Raw genomic sequence first — 15,435 nt, 5'->3', positions numbered from 1 at the left:
GGAGGGTGACCATAGGCATGGTGGGGTTTTGGCAGAGACTTGGACACATGGTGTTCACCCTACGGGAAAGGCATGCAGTCCTCAGTGATGGAGGAAAGAGTGAGGGTCAGGGAATGACCGCCAGGCCAGGGGCTGAGGGAGGGCAGTGTGTAGGGGAGCTGGTGGACTGTGACAGATGTTGGCGTGGGGCAGATGGTGGTAGCGATGGTCTGTGGGATGAAAGGAAGTAAGTATGTATATTTCCAGGTATATTTTAGTTAGTGGTATCTTGCAGAAACTAGAATTGGTGCCAAACCATATCTGATCTAGAGGTAAATGTGTGTCACAGACATGGATGATGGCTGAGCAAGTTCAGAAGATTGGCTGCTGGGCTGTAGAGCTGGGCACAGAGAGCCCCTCCCTTTGGAATCCTGTGTTCACTCCAACTAAAGGCTGGGTGATAAGCCCGTGACTCCTTCTGATTCAGTGCACAGGGGCCCGAGCATGGTGGGGGCTCCCAGGCAGAGCGAGTTCAGGGCAGCTGGGGAGCTTTCTGGGAGGGGTCAGTGCAAACCCGGTTTCTGGAAGGACAGATTGAGACCTGGCCTGGACCTAAGATTCTGTACCCTTGGGAAGTACATTCACTAGGGACAAGGACAGACAACTGCCTCACCTTAATTAAGGTGAAGGGAGTTAACGTCTATATGTAAGTTTTTTATTGCCTTTTCCAAGCAAGCCGCTTTCTCTCCAGTAGGGTCTGTATCCCCGTGGGAGGGAAACAGTCCAAAGAGAATTGCAAAAGACTGAATCTCAAGGTAAGCCAAGAATTTAGCATCTGCTAATCACCTTGAACTTGGCTTGTTCTTACTGACTTTCATGGGTTCCGTCTATGAAATGAATAGAGGAGCCTAGAATTTCCTCAAGGACATTGGGGATGTTTTGGCTGCGTTTTTAAGTTTGTAAAACTTTTTGTCAGGAGGAGACAGAGGGGGTGGTGGAGGATAACTTCTTTCCAGTAAATGGGGGGAGCGAGCAGATCCGGGAGTATGCCGTGTAAAGGGGTGATGGGTAGGGGCACCCGGATGACTCAGTGGGTTAAGCCTCTGCCTTCGTCTCAGGTCATGATCTCAGGGTCCTGGGATCAAGCCCCAAATCAGGCTCTCTGCTCAGCAGGGAGCCTGCTTCCCCCTCCCCTCTGGCTGCCTCTCTGCCTACTTGTGATCTCTGTCTGTCAAATAAATAAATTTTTAAAAAAATAGGGGGTGATGGGTTGAGTGAAGGCAGGCGGGTAAAATGGGGTGGGGTGTGAAGGACCTCGAGGGCTGTGCTGGGGAGGTGGGACCACCCTGTGAGCTGTGCAAAGACCTTGTGTTGAGCAAAAGAAGCCTGCATGTTCATGATGGGAAGTTCAGGAACAGACCAAACTAAGTGATGGCACTCGGGTCAGCACAACGGAGCCTTGCTGAGGATGGCTGTGACTGGGAAGGAGCCTGGGAGGCTCCGTGAGGGCTGGCGCCTTATTGAAGGTGCTGCCCCAGCACTTAGCCGGCAGCGCATGTTATATACCTCCATGTATAAAGGCTGACTGTCCATGTGGTGGGGAAGGAGAGTGGAGGCGGGAAAATGAAGCGGAAGGATGGAAGGAGCTGGAGGTGACGGTTTTAACTGGGTGTGGCTTCGCAGACCGTTTCTCTGAACGGAGCACCCCCAAGCCCCCTCTCCCGCCTTTGAAGGTTATGCTACATGTACTTGCTCTCCCTGGGGCTACTTGATGGTTGTGTTTGGAAATTTGGCCTGCGTTGTATCTCTGTGCCTTTTACTCATTTCTAAAAGCCAGCAGTTTTCTGGCTTGAGGAAAAGAAATTTTGAGAACAGTTGAATTTTAAGCATTCAACACTATAGAGTATTGCTCTGCTGCCAAAGGATTCTGTTGTGTGTTCAAACCACTGTGACCAGATCTTTAATGGTCTCTCACCTGCGATGGGTCTTAGATATGAGCTAGAAGCTTGGGTAGGAGCTTCGGCAATCCATATTCTGACCTAAGAGCTGCCCAAAGGAGGGGATGCTTTTCCCCGGGAGCTCATGAGCCCTGTGCTGAGAGCCTGCTGTGTGCTCGGTTCTGGGCTGGCAGTTGGGGAAACAAATAGAAATAGGACAGGGTGCCTCAAGGAGCCCTTTATCCAGGAGGAAAGCCAGTGTGTGAGCAAGTCTTGCAGTGCAGTGAGATCCAGTGGTAGTAGTGGTGGTACAGAGCGGGGAATAGTACAGCTAGGAGGACCAGGAAGAGGTGAAACCCAGGCTGGGCTTTTAGAGAAAGCTGGTTACTGAACAAGTGACTCAAGTATTGCCGGTAAGGGGTGGGGTGGGGAAGATAGAGGGACAGGGCGAGGAGGCAGGAGAGGACACTTGTCTGAGGGACTAGGTGCCGTTGTTTGTGGTGGAGCCTGAAGGGCTGGCGCAGATGTGGGTGGGAGTGATGGGCTTGGCCACAGAGACCTGTAAGAGGCTAGTGTTACAGTGTAAGCTAGAGACAAATTCAGGAGGCAGGCAGGAGCAGGTGCCGGGCAGTTGGCTACATCCAGGGGGGTGGGCCCTTGGCAGGGTGTTGTTGAGTGTCACATCCAAAGAACTTTCAGCCTCTCTGCCCCCTGCAGTGTGCTGTGCTTTTGCTCTGCATTTAAACAGAGACAGTGGGGCGGTGGCCAGGCTTTAGTCACGCAGATCTGAGTTCCAGTTCTAGCTTCATTTCTTACCTGATGTGTGTGTGACATTGGACAAAGCTGAAGGACTTCGCCTTTCTGAGAACGCCATCTAGAAGATGAGGATGTGATCTGGGGCACCTGGGTGGTTTAGTCACTTCAGCATCCGACTCTTGGTTTGACTCAAGTCATGATCTCAGGGTGGGTGGTGGGACCAACGCTACATCAGGCTCTGCACGTAGGGTGGAGTCTGTTTGGGGATTCTCTCCCTCTGCCTCTCCCTCTCTGTGTCTCATATATATAAATCTTAAAAAAGATGAGGCTATGATCTACTGATAGAGGCCTGAGAAGATCCAATGAGATGTGTCTTAGCCCAGCACGCGGCAGATTGTAAGCACCGCATGCATATAGGGTCGTGGGTGCTGCTTTCATTAATGACCGTTATCTCTGGACAGGTGTCTACGTGCTGGGAGTGACAGCAGCCTGGGAATCCCTGCACGAAGACCGGGGGAAGGTAGGGGACTGCGGGCAGAGGGAAGAAGCCTGTTTGCTAGTGGGTCCCCACACTGTGGGGGCCAGTGTAGGCCGATGGCTGTCTCGGGCTCACTTTCCCCAGGCCTGCTAGGGGAAGGCGAGGGTCCTGGAGTCTTCATCAAAGTGATGTTTTCACATTGTTTGGAGCCTGATATGCAAAAGTCTTGCAGGCAGGGCTGAAGGGCGAGGCCAAAGCCATCACTGGCGGTGGCTGGTTTCTGTGGTTCTTCCTGCAGAGCTGTATTTGGACGTCTGATTAAAGGCCTTTTGAAGGGGGGATCTGGGGCGGGTAACATAGAGGAAGGGGATTAAAAGGCACAAGCCTCCAGTTATAAAATAAGTCACAGAGGTGTAATGTACAGCATAGGGAACATAGTTAATAATATTGTAACAACTTGGCGTGGTGACAGTTGGTGGGTAGATTCATGGTGATGACTTTGCAGTGCATGCAAATGTGGAGTCAGTATGTCACACCTGAAGGTAATCTGATGTTGTATGAAGAGCTGCTTACGCTCTTCCAAAGAAAGAAAAAAAGAAAAGAAGAAAGAAAGAAAGAAAAAGAATAGAATTAAAAGAAAAAAAAATCACCACACTAAGAAAAGTCTTTCTCTCTAGACTTCTGGGTGGTTTTAGTTATTTAGGGGTCAGGCTCCGCGGGTTTCCGCAGAGAGCCTGAGATCGGAGAAGAGCAGCGGTGCCCCAGTCAGCCCTGCCTGCGCTCTGGGGAGCCGTGTGCTCCTTTGAGGGGCTAGTCCTTCAGTTCCGAAAAAGCTGCTTACGCTCTTCCTCCTCCTGCCCACCACCTCCGTTTGTTTATTTATTTATTTATTTTCTGCTTTTGATCTCAAAGCAACTAATTCCGTGGGGCAGACGTAGCTATTCTTCCCTGTTGCCTTTGATTTCAGGAAGATATGCACTGTGTATCGCTCACTGTTTTAGAAGGCTTATTAGATACATAAAGTTACATGTTCTGTTCCACACCTTAGAGATGGAAGAAACCTACCCCGGCCCTTTGAGGTAGGCGGCTTTCTCTAACGTCAGCACGGGGGCCAGCACAGGGGCTGTGTTTGCATGCCTAGGCTTCCCATACAGTGGGACAGTCTGTCTTTCGAAGCTTTTATCCCATCCTTCATCTCCACACTCTAAGAGTCATTTCCTTTTGCAAAAATAAATGGGTCAGAGTGTGCTTTCTGGTTCCCCTTTGAGGTCACGTGTGACTTGAAGGGCTCCACGGAGAGGCCTCGCGGTGTTGGTTATTAATGAGCGTGTGGACTGCTGCAGTAGCTTCTTGGCTGAGTACCGTCTGTCTTGCTGGGCTCTCAGCCTGGGGCGCTTCTCTCTGGAGGAGGACCCCTCGGGCCAGACTCCTCAGGCAGCACCCGTAGCCCTCCTTTAGGGGGCGGACTCGTAGGGCAAGCTTAGCCCCCGCTGCTCCCCGGGGGCCTCTTGTCCTTGAGGCAGGCATGGTTCCTCCTGGGGCTCCGTCCGGCCTCCCCCATTCCTGACCTTACCTGGGGATCGCCCTCCCCTTTCTTCCCACATCCCAATCCCTTACTTGCCCCTGGTGGGAGGTGCTGGGAGACCTTGCTCCAGTGTAGGATCTGCCATCACCTTCCCGTGCTTCCCAGGGCCTCGTGTCCTGAGTTTCCCAGCGAGGCCGCCCTGCAGAGGTGTGGTGGCTCTCAGGAGCGGCTCGGAGCTCCCCATGTCTGCAGCGTTTGTCCCCAGGCCTAGTCCACCGCTTGTGGTACAGCCGCTCTTCACGGGAGATGACTCTTCCAAAGAATCTAGTCTTCTGAAGATTCTGTCTCCTCCTGGGGGTAGGAGATGGAGGTTTTGGCGTCCATATGGCAGTTTGTGGCACATGTGTGTATACAAAACCTGTATCATTTCGTGTCATGGGAAACACATTTTAGTATACACAGTAGAATCTGTGTAAGCTGACCAAGTTCCAGAGTAAAATTTGCCTGTACTGCAGTTTGTGTAGGTGAAAAGGAATGAACTTTTCTTCCAGAGACTACAAATTGATTTTTTTTTTTCATTTGAGAGTCTCCAAATACTAATATTTAGTACACATTTCTTTTTCTGGAAGTAAACTTCAGACTGTGGCACACACAAGAGGTAAGATATTAGCCTCTCGAGGCTAAGCCACTGCTGTGCCACATTTTATTATTTGATTTGATTCTCTGGAGATGTAACGCTTTTTGTCTTTCCTCTCTCTTCTCTACAGTCAGAAAATGGGTAAGAAGAGTCGAGTGAAAACGCAAAAATCAGGCACTGGTGCTACAGCAAGTGTGTCACCGAAGGAAACCTTGAACCTGACTAGTGAGCTGTTGCAGAGTAAGTTCTGCCCAGGGCTTCCTGTCTTCCTGAGGGGCAGTATGGCTTCACGCCTTCATGCCTTCACTTCCTTGGGCTGCGAGGGACAGTCTTTGGCGCAGTGAGGAAGTGAAACAGGCTTGGGTTCAAATCCCAGCTTGCTGGCCATGCGACCTGGGCAAGCGTCAGAACTTCTCTGACCCTCGGTCTCCTCCTTCTGTAAAGCCGGGGATATTGGTAGTGCGTAGCGATTAATGAGGGTTGGATGAAACACCGAACCACCCAGAACATGGGCTTCTGGGGGCTCCAGGGACCTACTTGACTACCACGGACAAATCACGCAACCCCTCTGAGTTTTCGTGTTTACAGCAGAAAACCATCTCGGGAGGGGAGGGCCGTGCGAGCTGGGGCACATCAAGGTGCTCCGTGGCTATCAGGCCCCAGGTGCAGACCTTTGGAGCTCTGCCCCCTTGTTCGAATGTCTCCCCTTTAGTTTCAGTGATTCAGTAATAGTTTTCCAGTTTCTTGGTTCAAGGAAACTAAGTATCTATTAAGTGCTTGTACTTGGTTTAGTAAGTTTGTATAACTTGGTAACTTCTTAATTGTGAATGTAAATGGGTGCTGTCTAGGTTGCGGACTTAGCTGTGGCCGCTCCGCTCACTCCGCTCACTCCGCTCACCCCGCTCACTCCGCTCACCCCGCTGCCTCCGCTGCCTCGTTTTCCTTGCCTCTGTTCACGTGAGACAGGCCAACCCCCAAATAGAAATTTAGCTTTCTCTCCCTGCCCGAAGCAGGCAGCAACCAGGTCGGGGTTAGCTCTTTCCCCAGATGCTCCTGTGGACCCCTGTGGCCCTCAGAGCAGTGTGGGCCCCCTGTAGAGCACTGAGGTACTCACTGCTTACCGCCTCTGTCCCGCACTGGACTGCGGGCAGCTTGCAGACAGGCTCTGGCTTCTTATAGTGCAGGGCTAGCTGGTATTTGTTGGTGGAAGAATGACTGGTTAACCTTAATAGTTAGGAGTCAGCCCAGCCTTATGACTTGGTGGTGGTAATTATATACCACATGTACTCTTTTCTTCAGAGAACAAAGATGGCCATGGGAAGAAGCCTCTCTCCTTAAACTCACACAGTTGTTTAAAAAGGAAAGATCATGTGATAGGCCAGGTGTCCCGGACCCAGCCTTCCAGAACCACCGGCACCATTCTTGAGGGCTGCTGGTCTTTGCTTCTGGCCCTCCAGCAGAGTCTCCGCTTCCTTTTTAGCAGTGCCTGTGCCATCTCTTTTTGCGACTCCCCCAGAATGCTTAATATAGAGCCTTACACATGGATGTGAAATGTTTGTTGAGTAATTGTCCTTATGTCCAATTTAACTGGTTGCTTTAGAGAGCCATTGTTCTAGGATTTAACTAGAAAGAAACGTTGACTTTTAAGATTACCTTTTTTTTTTTAATCCATCCAGAAGAGTTTTTAGGGAAATGTTTTGCATTTTTAGCCTTGCTTTTCAGATTTTCCCATGTTCAAGTATATTATGAGGAAAATTTTTCAGAGCAGCAGGAGGAAGATAGCTGCGGGCTCCGTGCTCACACGTAGGCATGGCAGTCCCAGCACAGTAAGTGGCACGTGGATGGCTTTGGAGGGTTTATGTGCTTTGAAAGTATACCTGGTTTATACTTCCCACGTTTATCATCATGGCTGTGATATCTTTGTCCTTTAAAAGGAAATCAGCAGCAGTAACAAAACCCCAGCCCTCTTAGTGCTGCAGGCTAGCTGGTGAAGTTGAAAGCAAGCAGTGTTTGAGTGCCGCGGCTTTTGTTGTGTTACAGAATGCAGTAGCCCCGCACCTGGCCCAGGGAAGGAGTGGGAAGAGTATGTGCAGATCCGGTCTCTAGTCGAGAAAATACGAAAAAAACAAAAAGGTATGTTTTTTCGAGTAATTATTTTAATAGAATCATGTAAAGATTTGACACAAGTCAGACATGTTTTGAGGTTAGTGAAGGCCTCGCTGTCATTCTTGCATGTGGAAGATCACAGTAGAAGGTCACAGCGGAAGGGGCTCGGAGTTTGGGAGGATGGACTAGGAAGCTGTCCTGGGATCTCTCCCATTTCTGAGGTGCTGCTTCCTGCATTGGAAAGGGTAAAACTGTTGAGCCATAGTGGGAAAGTGTTTGTATCTAGGGGCTAAACTGACAACTTTTGGGACACCTGGGTGGCTTAGTTGGTTAAGTGCCTGCCTTCGGCTCAGGTCATGATCTCGGGGTCCTGCGATCGAGCTGCACATTGGGTGTCCTGCTCAGCAGGGAGCCTGCTTGTCCCTCTCCCTCAGTCCTCTCCCGTTGCTCATTCTGTCTCTCAAATAAAAAAATCTTTAAATAAATAAAATGACACAACTTTTATTTTTTATGAAATATATATTTATTTTATTTATTTATTTATTTATTTATTTATTTATTTATTTGACAGAGAGAAATCACAAGTAGTCGGAGAGGCAGGCAGAGAGAGATAGGGAAGCAGGCTCCCTGCTGAGCAGAGAGCCCGATGCGGGACTCGATCCCAGGACCCTGAGATCATGACCTGAGCCGAAGGCAGTGGCTTAACCCACTGAGCCACCCAGGCGCCCTGAAATATATATTTAGATCTGCTTTTTCCACATTGTGTTTCCTTGAGGGTTTGAGGTGAGTACATAATGCCATAAGTGGTCGACACACAGATACACACTGATAGATTAATGTCTTAGCAGGATTTATGAAGAACTCAAACCTGTCTTGGTTAAATAAGAGATATAGTTCTGTTTCTGAAGCTGTGTTTTTACAGGGTGTATTCAGTAGGCATCTTAATGATTCTCAGCCAGGCCGGCAGTGGGGCCAAGTGTCAGCTTGAAAAAGCCTATTCAATATACCTATTGTTTTTGTTCTGTAAAGCACAAAAAATAAAGATTGGTATGCAGGACCACATGGAAGGTGGAAGGAGAAAACATAATAAGTAGCCTACGTCTAAAAGGGTGAGAAGAACCTTCTTAGGGTTAGGGTTTTATAATTTTTATTTACTGCTATGAAAGTGAGTCAGAAGAGGGTTTGTTTTTTTTATTTGCTCCCTGAGCTTTCATTGCTCTCCCTTGTACTTCTGTAAACATGCAGTCTTTAGCTTAGATGGTCTTGAACCGCAAATGGTGGCAGGTTCCTTTAAAATGTATTTCTTTGCTCTAAATGGTAGGCTGCCAATCTTGGCTCTCCAGATCTATAGTGTGGCAGTTTTTGAATGTCCTGAGTGTCTATTGTCAGCAGCGACCGCTAACTACAACTCACCCTGAGGTTAGAGTGTTCCTGAGTTCTCAGCAAAGAGTGACTTCAGTCTCAGCATGTCCCGAACAAAGTCAGCTTTCTGCATACGCGGTGTGGTGCCGCCTGTGCCGGGCCGTCCTGCTGCCCAGAGCCAGGTGATGACTGATGGTGGCGTGTTGGCCTGGCCACAGGCACCTGGGCTGGGCTCTACACCCTGCTCCTCACGTTTGTGAAGTTCCTGTTCCTCTCCTTTTGTTTGTCAGATAAACCTGGTTTTTCTTCGGCATGGCTTTTCATCTCCTTGAATATCACAAACATGCCAAAAAGTCCAAAAAATAACACAACGCCTAAGAATCTTCTACCCAAACTGTATTAGTCCCACCAGTCAAGTTCTCCCTCCTGCCCACCTGCTGATCCGATCCCGGTCCCTCCCTCCGTCCTTTCTTCTCTTTTCATTATTTGCTTTTTCTAAAGATTTTACTTTTTTATTTGGCAGACAGAGATCACAACTAGGCAGAGAGGCAGGCAGAGAGAGAGAGGGAGGCAGGCCCCTTGCTGAGCAGAGAGCCCGATGCAGGACTCGATCCCAGGACCCTGAGATCATGGCCTTAGCCGAAGGCAGAGGCTTAACCCACTGAGCCACCCAGGCGCCCCTCATTATTTGGTTTTAGGAAATAAACGTTGCAGATGTAGCTGAAGCCCCGTGCTTCTGTCCCTGTCCCTTTGTGCTCTCTTGGGAGTTTGTCTAAGTGGAGACTATCGTTCTCTTTCATGGATAACGCCACAAAAATGAAGGGTATCAAGTGGTCTTTTTAAAAAATTTGCATAAATGGTATGAGAGCACTTGAATTTTTAAAGATTTGTTTATTATTTTAGAGGAGGAGAGTGCTTGCTCGCAAGTGGGGTAGGGGCAGAGGGAGAGGGAGAGACTCTCCAGCAGATTCCCTGCTGACCGAAGAGCCTGAAGCGGGACTCCATTTCACGACCCTGAGATCACGACCTGAGCTGAAACCAAGAGTCAGGCACTTAACCCAGGAGCCACCCAGGAGCCCCAGAGCACTTGAATTTTTAAAAACACAATGTTATATTTTGTTACCTTTGTAGATACGTATGATCCAACTCATTTAAACTGTTCAACCATGTTCGGTTGCAGAGCTGACTAGTTCTGTGCTCTCAGAATCAGGCCTGTAGTGCGCCTCCTGTGCCTCCTGTGCACATGTCAGCTACTGATTTCTGTTTTCCTGGGAATTTAGTTGAAGCAAAGCTGCCTGTGAGACTGGGCATGCCGGCCTTAACATGACTACTGTTATGTGTGAGCTGGTAGAGCCCTCCCCTTTCCACCGTGTCGCCTCACCTAGCCCAGCAGTCAGTAGTCCTGTGTCCTGGGCTCAGCACATGCTTCTCCATAGCAGACGGGAGTTTAGGATTGTAATTCACCTTTCCTGCCACTAGTTAGGATGTATACTGTGCTTGGTGACTTATTGTTCTGTTGTTTTGTTTTTTGTTTCCGTGTGATTCGATTCTCCTTTTGCCTCGGGGCTATTTAGAAGTGTTCTGTTTAATTTCCAAATATTTGGTAATTTTCAAGATTTTTTTTTGTTCTTGATTTCTAATTTGATTATGGTGTAATCAGAGAATGTTGTATGACTTCAGTCCTTTTCAGTTTATTTAAGCGGTTTTTTTTTAAAGATTGTATTTATTTATTTGATAGAGATCACAAGTAGGCAGAGAGAGGGGGAAGCAGGCTCCCTGCTGAGCAGAGAGCCCGATGCAGGGCTTGATCCCAGGGCCCTGAGATCACAACCTGAGCCGAAGGCAGAGGCTTTAACCCACTGAGCCACCCAGGTGCCCCTAAGCAATTTTTAAACAATTTATTTTTTAAGCTTTTTTTTCAAAGATTTTTTTTTTGTAATTAAAGCTTAATTGTCATAAAATATTGTATTAGTTTCAGGTGTACATCATAGGGAGTCAGTATTGCATACATTACAGAATGGTCACCCCCATAAGTCTCTACCTGGTGATGAGTTTTGATTTCAAGATTATAGCATTATCACTATTTTCAGTGTGTGATTTTTAGTTTCTGAGAGCAGAAAGAATGGTATGGGTCCTAAACGTAGCTCTTTTCTGACACATGGATTGAAACAGGTCTGTCTGTTACTTTTGATGGAAAAAGAGAAGATTACTTTCCTGACCTAATGAAGTGGGCCTCTGAAAATGGAGCCTCCGTTGAGGGTTTTGAAATGGTCAACTTCAAAGAAGAGGGCTTTGGTTTGAGGGCGACGAGAGATATCAAGGTGAGTTTTGACTGTTTGGTTCGGGGACCCTCAGCATGCTTGGATTGTGCTACGGGGCAGACACAGGTTGTGGAGACCGGTGTCTAGGCTGATTCTGACCTCATAGGCGACAGGCAGCGTGCCATTAACACTCCGCTTCCTGCCGCGGGGTCTCTGGGCTAACCAGGGGCCTGGAAGAGCCTTGCCAGTGTTCTAGGCAGCCCCCTCTGGTGTATCGTCCCTCGGAGCTGTGCTGTTAACCAGTGAGCTAGGGCAAGTCAGCTCATGTTTCCGAGACTCTATGTTAGGAGACCACAGAACATGCCTCAGAGGATTCTGAGGCTTCGAGAGAAGGGTGTGGGCTCAGGCAGTTAGGAGGAGGAGCGCACAGGACCTGTGACACAGGCGATGGGGAGGTGGGGGCATTGGGGTGTAGGCTGGGCAGGGTCTGGGGTGCTCACTGCTTCCGGAGGGGGTAACTGAGTGGTCGGCAGTGCCACCTGCTGACACCGTCCCACCAGAGCGGAAGGGGAAAGGGGAGCAGCGTACGTCTGCTAAGGGACAAGTGCTTTTCCTCTGCTCTGGGTCTTTCCTTACAGATGAAGGCAGCAGCAGCACCCTGACGTTCCCAGCCTCTCTCTGCCCCTCAGTCCTGCCTCTCTTAGTGAGGAGGTGTAACCTAATCTGTCTGATGATTTGGGAAGAAGGAACGGGTCTGGGCCTGTTTCTTGGTGGGAGCTGGTTGCCCACATGCATCCGTTGTGCTCTCCCCACTCCGTGCTTTACAGGGCAGGCCACACGTGGGGAGGCCCGTGGGGCTCCAGTTCTGCCTGTAACTAGGTTGGGGGAGTCGGTCTAATTCTGGGATTCAGTAGGTGATATTTTGGGTGACCATCTGTTGTCGTCTTGTGTCTCTCTCAGTGGGTTCAGAACTTGGATGGAGGAAATGAGTGTTATTTATTCGGGCCCCCTCAAACCTTGGCAACGCTTTTGGTCAAGTTGTAGTTAACCTTTCATTGATACGTTGATAAAGCATATACCCGTTTACTAGATACCTATCAGATGTCTAGTATGTGAAGAGTACCTTGCTCATTATTTTACCAGCCTTCCAAAAAAACTGCGGTCTCTTCCTTCATGATGTTTATAATCTGTAGTAGGGGAAGAGACACGCATAAACAGAATCCAAATGGTAGACCTTGGCAGAAGGTGAGAGTAACCAGGATATTGCACATTCTTCTCGTATATCTGAGAAGCGTCATTTCTGTGGACACCGCCCCAGTTATCTTAGCTGTGGTCTGTCTTCACCATGTGCATGTTTAAGCTTTATTGAGGTAGAAGGGGGAAACTGCATGTTCAGTGTTGACACTGTGAGGGGTTGGACGTGTGCACATGCTTGTGACATCGTCACCACAGTCAAGGCACTACTCTTTGCATGTTGTAAGCTATACATATACAGCACGTACCAAAAAGAAACCTCTCATATTGGCAAGAAATAATATTTTGGGGAAAAAACTCAGTAAACCAAAATATGTCCTAGAGACCTGTGCTTTTGCTGGTAACCGTTGTACAAAAGACAAGCATATTGAGGAAGGAATGTTCCTCTGGCTTCAAAAATGCAATAGCAGGAGCAGTTTACATAGACAGGTTCAGATTTTTGTTGGAGATCGAGGTTTTGTTTTGTTTTGCTTTTTGAACTTTAAAAAACGCAAGTGCGGCAAAGAATAGTTTTGTGCTTCACTCCAAATGGCTATGTTTACTTCAGATTAAAGTTGAAAGTCCCGTTTTTTTCATCTGTTTTCTCAATATATATGGTTAGTTTTTCTTTCTTTTTTAAAAAATATTTTATTTATTAATTTGACAGAGAGCACAAGCAGGGGCAGCAGCAGGCAGAGGGAGAGGGAGAAGCAGGCATCCTGCTGACTAAGGAGCCTGATGTGGGGCTTGATCCCAGGACCCTGGGATCATGACCTGAACCTAAAGCAGATGCTTAACCAACTGAGCCACCTAGGTGCCCCTATGGTTAGTTTTTCTCTTGGAAGTAGGATTTTAAACCCTGCTTCTACTTATCTAAGTAAACCACAAATACTTACATTTAAAAATACATTTCGGGGTGCCTGGATGGCTCAGTCAGTTAAGCATCTGCCTTTAGCTCGGGTCGAGATCTCAGGATTCTGGGATAAAGCCCCACATCAGGCTTCCTGCTTAGTGGAGAGCCTGCTTCTTCCTCTCCCTGTGCCCCTCCTCCATGCTCATGCTCTCTCTCTGTCTTGCTATCTCAAATAAAATCTTAAGAAAAATAAAAAATAAAAGTACATTTGATAGTTAGAAACAGAGTGCTAATGTGCAACCTTAAACAGTATTTCATGTGTGGTTGTGTGATTGGCTTTCTGACTGCGGATGAAGGGGGCTGAAGATTGTGACATGTTTTGATGATTATATGATTTTCTTATTTTTTTTCTCCTAGGCAGAAGAATTATTTTTATGGGTTCCACGAAAATTACTAATGACTGTTGAATCTGCTAAAAATTCAGTGTTGGGTGAGAATAATTTCTGACTGTTCAAGGCAAAGTGCAAATGATAAAAATATGAAATTTTATTTTATGGTGCTAAGGACCATATTTGGGTGTTTTCTCAAACTAGCGAAATATTCCCCGAAATTCACATCGTTTGGCATGCTTGTAATGCGACATAGTAGAAGAATGTCAGAAGAAAGTTGCATGTTACTTTAAATATTACAAAACTTTCCAGTTATTTCTGTAACTTTAATGTATATTTTGAATGAATACTTTTTAAGGTGCTTTTTTAACTTAACGCTGGTAACCTCTGGGTTCATTCAGGGCCCTTGTATTCTCAAGACCGGATTCTTCAAGCTATGGGAAATATCACACTGGCCTTTCACCTGCTGTGTGAGCGCGCCGACCCGAACTCTTTCTGGCAGCCCTACATTCAGACCCTCCCCAGCGAGTACGACACTCCTCTCTACTTTGAGGAAGATGAAGTCCGAGACCTCCAGTCCACACAAGCTATCCACGACGTCTTCAGCCAATATAAGAACACGGCTCGGCAGTACGCCTACTTCTATAAGGTCATTCAGGTGAGTGGCTGCTTACTGTTCACATGTACACTTAACAGAGTGAAGAAGAAAGAGAAATTGATGGCCTAAATGTTCTGCCTCACATTTTATTACACATGCTTAAACTTCGTGCTTCTTTAAGGTAAAAGGCATTCTGATTCTAGTCCACTGTCTGTTTTGGTACAGAAATATCCCTGAAGTGTGGTTTGAACATATCTGATTTCCGGTGTTAATATAAGCAGCCCTCGTTCCTAAGTTAGGAAAGTCTCCGAGCTTTTCTGAAAAGGAAAGATTACAACAGAACTCGAGAAGCTGTAAAAATGTGTCTAATACAAAAAGGTGCTCCGTGTATAAATTTTCCAGGGAAATGAAAGACCCTTTCTGGGTTTTTCATATAAAGGTTGACATGTATTTTACTAAATTATAGTGACAGTTAATTTGCTAACTTAGAATGCCGAGTTCTTTTGTCTTTCAGAGTGTGCTGTGTATTAATTTTAATTAGTTCTAAGTGAAAGTGTCCTATAAAAACTTCCGTATGGTTGTGCACATTTGAGTTTTACCTGGTTACTCCTTTCTGTGTCTTGGCAGTTCAGCTGGTGTTACCTTTCCTCTCCTGTTGAACTGCCATGAGACGAGTCAGAGCAAGTGTCATGGTTCCCTCCCGAGCTGAGACCAGGGAGTGTCTCTGCCCCGACTCTCCCTTTTCTCAGTTGCTCGAGAACTAGCTCCGGGGCTGCTGTATCTGATACGTGGCAGTGGGGGTGATACTAAACTTCCTTGGATGTATAGGGCAGCCCCCAAATGGGGAATTTTCCAACCCAGAATGTTGGTATTGCTAAAGTCAAGTAATCTTGCTTTGTGGGTATATATAGCACAGAGTGTCTCAGGTGCCAGTGTGATGCCGAAGATTGCCATCATTCCTGACTGATGATCTCATCAGGACCTGACTGAACAGACAGAACTCAGGCTTCGTCGTAAGATGAGCCCGAGTTGAAATCTAGATTCCATATCTCACTTGCTATTGAAATAGAATTTGGATTTACAGTTAACCCTTGAACAGCACGGGTTTAAGCGGTATAGGCCCCCTCATACACGGTTATTTTCGATAAGTACGGTGCAGTGTTGTCAATGTATTTACTCTTATGATTCTCTTGATAACATTTTCTTTTCTCCCTCTTTACTATGAGGATACAGAATATAGTATGTATAACATACATAAACCAACTGTTTAGTTTATTGGTAGCACTTCTGGTCAACAGTAAGCTATTGGTAGTTAAGTTTC

General features: G+C 47.3%; 1 protein-coding gene across 6 annotated transcripts in view; it reads left to right on the top strand.

Annotated features, from left to right (window-relative positions):
* SETD3 (SET domain containing 3, actin N3(tau)-histidine methyltransferase) overlaps positions 1-15,435 on the top strand; it is a 79,725-nt gene that overhangs the window by 9,133 nt on the left and 55,157 nt on the right. For 4 of the 6 annotated variants that reach the window (XR_009399214.1, XM_059373944.1, XM_059373941.1 and 1 more), the window contains 5 exons: positions 5,443-5,552; positions 7,353-7,445; positions 10,953-11,101; positions 13,545-13,617; positions 13,918-14,174. Coding sequence is in view for 5 of the 6 variants with exons in the window: in XM_059373941.1 (XP_059229924.1) it covers positions 5,443-5,552; positions 7,353-7,445; positions 10,953-11,101; positions 13,545-13,617; positions 13,918-14,174 (682 nt within the window). In the remaining variant the exon portion in view is untranslated. Of the gene's footprint in view, positions 1-3,133; positions 3,193-5,442; positions 5,553-7,352; positions 7,446-10,952; positions 11,102-13,544; positions 13,618-13,917; positions 14,175-15,435 lie in introns of all 6 variants that reach the window. The other 2 variants (XM_059373945.1, XM_059373943.1) reach the window with 1 other exon arrangement.

The sequence above is a fragment of the Mustela nigripes genome, chromosome 13 (genome assembly GCF_022355385.1).
Source record: "Mustela nigripes isolate SB6536 chromosome 13, MUSNIG.SB6536, whole genome shotgun sequence".
Taxonomy (NCBI): Eukaryota; Metazoa; Chordata; class Mammalia; order Carnivora; family Mustelidae; genus Mustela; species Mustela nigripes.
The sequence above is the reverse complement of the archived record's forward strand: the minus strand, read 5'-3'. Positions and strand labels throughout refer to the sequence as shown.